At 34.9% G+C, this 7500-nt stretch overlaps 1 protein-coding gene across 1 annotated transcript in view; it reads right to left on the bottom strand.

The window, feature by feature from the left end:
* The window catches only part of LOC138860042 (uncharacterized), a 25101-nt gene that overhangs the window by 17323 nt on the left and 278 nt on the right, over nt 1-7500 (bottom strand). Inside the window, exon 1 of the mRNA XM_070116840.1 lies at nt 6432-7500. This exon is cut by the window's right edge and continues 278 nt beyond it. Within this exon, the coding sequence (XP_069972941.1) occupies nt 6432-6938 (507 nt within the window). The 5' untranslated portion in view covers nt 6939-7500. The remainder of the gene's footprint in view (nt 1-6431) is intronic.

Here is a 7500-nt window from a genome sequence, read left to right as displayed (position 1 = left end):
AACGACTTAGTTAGCCCCACCAATCACGTATCGACACGTAATGACGTCATTAACTCCATAGGAAACACTGAGTTGAGTTGCCATTAACTTTTATTCTATGTAATAACGAAGCAAGGTCTGACATTTTCTTGCTAAAGATGTAGGTGAAAATTCATCAGAATGTATTCTAATAAGTTGTTGGATATTCAAGTTGCAGATATAAACCTCAACGTTGAAAAGAAAAGCGAAAAGAAAATGCCACAGATAATTCGAGTTTGCTGATAGAAAAAGTAACATTAATTCCAGGTTGGGAACACATTTTCACATAATGCAATATCTTAATGAAACAATAAGGAGGCTTTTAATAACTTTACCATTAAGTTTCAAATTCAAAGTACAAACTTTCAGATATTTTAGACTAGTGAACGGCAAAATCGCGTGTAATTTTGTTATCATGATCCTCGCTAGCAACATCCTGAAAAAGCCCTTCGATTGCACGCCAGGAAAAGTCACAGAAAACCCGAATTTTGCGAATATTTGATCTTTATTTTTCCCCTTCAGGTAAACTACCTATAAAATTCAAAGGCTATTTGAAGACATATATATACTATATTTGTACTGACGCAGATACATTATATTCATGATATAATGGTACCGTATCTCAGCGTTACCAATATTACCGCAAAATATACGAATACGGTGCTAGGGTCACAAATTCGACATTAATTAGAGTTAGTAAACAATGACTACCTTTACATCACGAGGTAAGAATTAATACACATTGTAATACAATAGATTTGCATAATTTAGCCGATGTGCAGCCGGTGTAATGGTTGACAAAAAGAGTTTATTTCCTTTCTCAATAAGGCAGTTGTGGAAAAGCCGATAATCTTTTATTGATGAATTAATTGTAGTGTGTGATCGGGATGATGAATAAAGGGAAGCGGAAGGAAACACGGATAAGAAGATGAGAAACAATTTGTTTGCTTGTTTGTTTGTTTGTCGGTGCTTGCATGTAAGTTTGTTTGTGTGGGTGTTCTTTGTATGTCGTTGTTTATGAGGGTGTTTGTTTGTGTGTTTGTCGGTGTTTGCACGTAAGTTTGCTTGTTTGTGTGGGTATTTGTTTATTTGTCGATGTTTGTGTGGGTATTTGTTTGTATGTTTGTCGGTGTTTGTTTGTTTGTCGGTGTTTGCATGTGTTTGTTTGTTTGTGTAGATATTTGTTTGTTTGTCGGTGTTTGTTTGTATGTTTGTCGGTGTTTGTGAGGGTGTTTTTATGTTTGTGTAAAAGTTTGTTTGCCAGTATGTTTATGTTTATTTGTTTAGGTGTTTGTATGTTCGTATAATTTTATGTTTCTTTAGGTGTTTATTTGTCATGTATGTTTGTGCTTGTTTGTTTGTAAGTGTGGGTGTTGTTTGCTTGTGGGTGTATATTTATACGTATGCTTGTGTGTGCTTGTTTAAATGTATTTTGGTGTGTTTATTTGTATGTTTGCGTGGGTGTTTCTCTCTTTATTTGTTTGTGTGTTTTTTTTGTGCTTTAACCATGGTTTCATCTAATTTCTTAAGAACATTAATGTATTAATATTATGCTGAAAGTGGATCATTTTAACAAAGCAAAACATACGATGTAAAGATGTAAAGAAATGATCGAATGATTATGACCTAAAGATATCATTTAATTACCTATTTACACAGTTGTATACCACTAAATACTATTCATGCAATAACAATGGCAGATTCAGCCAAAGTGTAACAGAATGATATACGTAAGAATGATAATTAAACAGCATTTCATTGAAAAGTAGATGAACGAGAAAGCGACAAAAGGGAAAATGAAGAGAAAGGCGGAGTAACTCATTGATAAAAAACAAACGAGAAATTTAAGTCGAAGAAAAAGAACGATAACTGCGGTAATATATATATATATATATATATATATATATATATATATATATATATATATATATATATATATATCCATGAAACAAGAGAACGATTACTACGCTAATATATATATATATATATATATATATATATATATATATATATATATATATATATATATATATATATATATATATAGATATATAGATATATGTGTGTGTGTGTGTGTGGGTGTGTGGATGTGTGTGTGTGTGTGTGTGTGTGTGTGTGTGTGTGTGTGTGTGTGTGTGTGTGTGTGTGTGTGTCTGTGTGTCTGTGTCTGTCTGTGTCTGTGTGCGTGCGTGTGTGTGTGTGTGTGTGCGTGTGTGTGTCTATGAAACGCCGAATCAAAATAAAATAAAATAGAAGACTATTATACAGTACATGTTTTATGATGGCTTGTAATGAGTAGCAGCTCCCTCGTTCAATCAATTACCGCTAACAATTAATAAAACGAGATTATGTGCTTCAATTAAAACAATTAAACAATTAATCCGGGTTAGTTTAAAACTGTACAAGAAATTTAGTATAATTATACTATTTCATCGCCTTGATATTTCACATTTGTCGATATATATGATTTTTTGTGGCTGTTTCGGGAGCATTTAATTAGTTAATTAACTAAATATCATCGTCATCAGTATCGCCATCTTCTTAATACCGTTAGTTATTCTTATCATTTCTATTATCATTGTTATTATTGTTTTCATTACGTTGTCGTCATGGTAATTATTGTTGCTATTATTATCTCTGTTATTAATGACTCCACTATTAATAGATGTTTAATTAGTATCTTTATGTCCACTGTTGTAGAGATCATTATGGTATTGTTATCATCATAATTATCATTATCATTGTAGCTGAATTATTTATATCATTTTTACTGCCTTAACATGAGAAAAAAAATGTAGATGCTAAACTCAACTTCCGTACCTATCCATCTGTCTGTCTGTCTATTCATCTGTTTAGCTATTCATTCATCTATCCATCGATCTGTTCGTCCTTCCCTCCCTCGATCCTTCCATCTATCCATCAATTTATCTCTCCCTCCCTTCCTCCCTCACCTCTCATACATTCCATGCATTCATCTATCTATCCATCTATTTATTCCTTTCCTCTCTCCCTCCATCCACCCATCCATCCTCCCATCTATCAGTCTATTTCTCCCTCCCTCCATCCATCCATCCATCCACCCTCCAATCTATCAGTCTATTTCTCCCTCCCTCCCTCCCTCCCTCCCTCCATCTATCCCTCCCTCCACCCATCCACCTATCCATCTATCCACATACACATAAATCCCTATCCCGACAAGCTCCGAACCCCCTTATGTTTGTACGAGTAAAACACCGTAATAACACAAATGAACAACTGAACCAAGCAAAGGATAACTAGTGCTTGCTTGTTCGGGGAAAATAAGGACTGATCATCATTGTCATCATAATTATGATTATTTTTATTACCGGGATAATGTTTTTATCGTTATTCTCTCTCGTGGAATTATCAGTTCCTGTGACCTTATTATGAGTCATTATGTCACTTTTTCTTAAATTTAATAATCTTTTTCAACTTCATTTTATATTCAGCATCATCTGTTTATTCTCATATTTATATATACCATCACTATGAAAATCACCTTTATATTATATTTATCACCATTACCTATCTATTCTCATATTTATATTCATTACCATCACTATCATAATTACCTTGATATCATATTCACCATCATCATTTATCTATTCTCATATCTATCTATATCACCATCATCTATCTATTTTCATATTCATATACACCGCCACTATCAAAATCACCTTCATATTATATCTATCACCATCATCTATCTATTCTCATACATATATACACCATCACTATCAAAATTACCTGCAAATCATATTCACCATCATCATCACCTATCTATTCTCATATGTATATACACCACCACTATCAAAATCACCTTCATATTATACCTATCACTATCATCTATCTATTCTCATATGTATATACACCGCCACTATCAAAATCACCTTCATATTATATCTATCACCATCATCTATCTATTCTCATATGTATATACACCATCACTATTTAAACCATACCCATCGTCATAAGAAATTTGTTATTTATTAATCATAAAGGATCTAAAATATATAATCAAATGACCTTAATCATAAATATCACAGTCACCCCTCGACCCAGATTAAGGCATTGTTACCAGAACTTTGTCATTTATTCATCTAAAAGGATCTAAAATATATGCCTAAATCACCCCAATCATAAATATCATAGTTACCCCTCGACCCGGCTTCACCTCCGCATGACCCACTAATTACCCTCTAAGAACTAATTAAGCTCAGTCATGCACCAACTCCAGTCATGAGAAATGGGCCTCGAGGTTAATGATTCATGAGTTATATATGAGGTCATAATAATAGTGTGTGCGTATTTTTGCTTTTTTTTTTCTTTCTTTTTTTTTTTTTTTTTTTACTTTGCATATTTAAATGGTCATGATAAAGATGTGTTTATTTTTATTCTTTTATTGGATTTTTTTTTCCTTATTTAGCTATGTGTGTGATCTGGATAATTCTCTATTCGTATTATTCATAGATTCTCTCAATATTTTCCTTTTTTTTATTTCTTTGTTTCTTTGTTAATGCCATCTACCCACTCTCATCATCATCAATTGTTCATATTATTTTATATCAGTATTTTCTCAATCTTATGTCAATCATCTTTTTTCATAAAAATGTTATCAACTGCTTTTACTATCACTCGTTACTTATTCGTGTATCGTCTATATATCAATCATTATTTTTTTCTCTCTCAGTGATTATAATTTCTATTGTTTCTATTTCTCATTTTCTTGTTAATATTATTCATTCATTTTAACTATTATCATTTTATCAAATCATTTATTCACCATAATCAGATAATTTTATTTGTATTTTTGTTTATTTTCTTAATATATTACTTACTATTTCTATAATCCAATTGTTCTAATTGATATGATATTATATCGCTTACCATTATCTGTTCATAATCATTCTATTTCATATTTATTCATTATGAGTTACTATTATTTCATTTTCAGTATTCTTACATAATTTCCTGTGATTAATAATTTTCTTCTTTCTTGTTATTATCATTTAGCAATATTTATATGTTTTTTTTTATGAACATCGTAAGGTATTCATTATCATATTCATTATTATTACTATCAATCCATAAAATCATTTTTTCTTTTGTATAAATCCCATTCTTGACCAATCTAATTTATCCTAACTACTATAACACAAACACCCTGCTGACTTTGGTTCTACATTAAGATAATTAATTATATCTACATTAATATAATTAATTCATCTTGATTTATTCAGTTCATTAATTCAGTTCAACATTTACTCGAATCTCCCGCCGTTGCTTTTCCAGAGGAATTCCGCGCGCAGTTATTAAACGCAGGAATGGAGGTCGAGTTCCCTTACACTGTGTGTGCTCGTGTATGCATACATTAAACGTTGGCGAGAAACGTTTAGTCCGGCCGCCTCCATCGCTGCGGCATTTTGGGTATTTCTTTCATTTCTGCTTTTTTTCTAGTAGAATGTAATTGCACATACTTTGTTAACTGTCTCAGAAATGCTTGTGGAAATTGGGCTTAATGCCAGTGATGTTAAAATGGACATACATGTATGCATGACCGAGCGCTCGCGCGCGCGCGCGTGTGTGTGTGTGTGTGTGTTCGTTCTTATTCATATATACAATATCCGCCAACACCATAATCAAAAACGAAAAAAAGTACTGCTGAAAAAAATACATAATGGACAACCACAATAACCAGAAATGAAACAAAAGATTCGCAAAGTTACGAGCTGAACTAATATTCTCTTCGGGTGATAAAACCAAGAAGGGAGACTCCAAGTATCCATTCTGGTTTTATTACCTGAAGAGGAGTGCAGTTCACTCGAAACGTTTCGGATTTTTAGTTTTTCCTTTTCTTTAAATTTCATCTGTAAGCCTCTTAAGGTTTTATGTATCTAATTTTGGACGTGAGAGCGGTGCATTATCATTATGCTCACTGTAAAGGTTTCGCGTAGTTAAGTAAGCTTTTTACACAGTAAAGAAAGCATAAGTGATCTATCTTCATGTAAAGTAACCAGAAGTAATGAGTCTTGCGGTAAAGTAACCGTGAACAATACGGAAAGGCCTATGTGATGTCTTAAGGTAAAGTATATTCATTTGGTCTAATGCGAAGTAGTTCTAAGCGGTGTGTAAGGTTAAGTAACCGTGAATAATACAGTAGTCCTAATGTGAAATGACCTTAAACAGCGTCTTAAAGTAAAGTGAATGTAAGTAATGTGTCTTATGGTAAAGTAAACATGCAATGTGTCTTGATATAAAGTATCCAAAAGTAGCATTTCCTATGTAAAAACCCATACAGTATTGACACCCAGTGGCGTAACATAAAATAACCATAAATAACACGCCATAATGTAGCCGTTTTCCCACACCCCAAAGAAGACAAACGGACCCACCTTGTTGTATGTGAAGGAAGACAGGAACCCGATGGTAATATTTTCCCGGGAATCGTTGTAACTCTGCGTCAGGTAGTTGTCGATATAATCCTTCTGCCTCTTCACCGTGTCTCTGAACTGCTCGTGACTGCATTTCTCCTCCAGGCTGTAGTCCTCCCTGCTGGTGGTGTTGAAGGAGAAGGCGAAGGGCGAGTTGGAGGACGAGGGAAGAGGCGCAGTGTGGAAAGCGTCGAAGCCGCGTGGCTGCGTTCGCCTGTGCCTCGCCGCCCGCGCGTGGGAGTTCAGCGCGGCGAAGGAGGAGGAGGAGGAGGAGGCAAGAGGCGAAGGACCATCGTTAAGAGAGTATTCGTGTGACCAGAGAACACCCTGTTCTTGACTGCGAAGCTCGTTCTCCCGCAGGTGCTGCGGTCTCCTGCCGGAGGCTCCCCGGGACATCTCCCTCGCCTCGCACAGGAGCACGGCCAGCACGAGCACCGGGCACGTGAGCACTGCAAGGCTTCGGCTCATTTTAGTGTCCTTCCAGCAGACCCCATACGGGCTTCGTTCCCCCTTCAGTATATTGGCGCATCCATTTCCGGGAACAGAAATAAGATTTTCATATTTCGAGTCGGAGCTTGCATGTTCACGGCGGAGAAAGGTATTTCACTGCCAGACCTTCCGGAAGATGAGTTCCTCTGCGTTCGTTTGGCTCATTCCACTTCATAGCTTCTGATCGCTTTAGATTTCACGACCAGACACGTTTCATGCATCCGCATTTACGCTTTTAAACTAGTGAAGTGTATAGACACAAGGCGACTGGGAATTTATCTCAGAATATTTACCAGAAAGAGACTGTTTAGTCGGCCTCATCGGTTATTGCAAATGCCGTTTCCTTACTTCACTTCTCGTCACACCATAACGTATTTATACTTGTAAAGGACACAGAAAACGCGGTAAAACAGTTGCGTTCACTTTGGTATTCATTAAACACCGCTCAATATCTTTTCTGCTTTATAAAGTACTATTATTCATCACTGTTAAAAATAATCATAAGTAATTAAAAAATAAAAGTTTAAATCCTTGAAAATAA

Source organism: Penaeus vannamei, chromosome 39, assembly GCF_042767895.1.
Source record: "Penaeus vannamei isolate JL-2024 chromosome 39, ASM4276789v1, whole genome shotgun sequence".
Classification (NCBI taxonomy): domain Eukaryota; kingdom Metazoa; phylum Arthropoda; class Malacostraca; order Decapoda; family Penaeidae; genus Penaeus; species Penaeus vannamei.
This window is presented reverse-complemented; position numbering and strand designations above follow the sequence as displayed.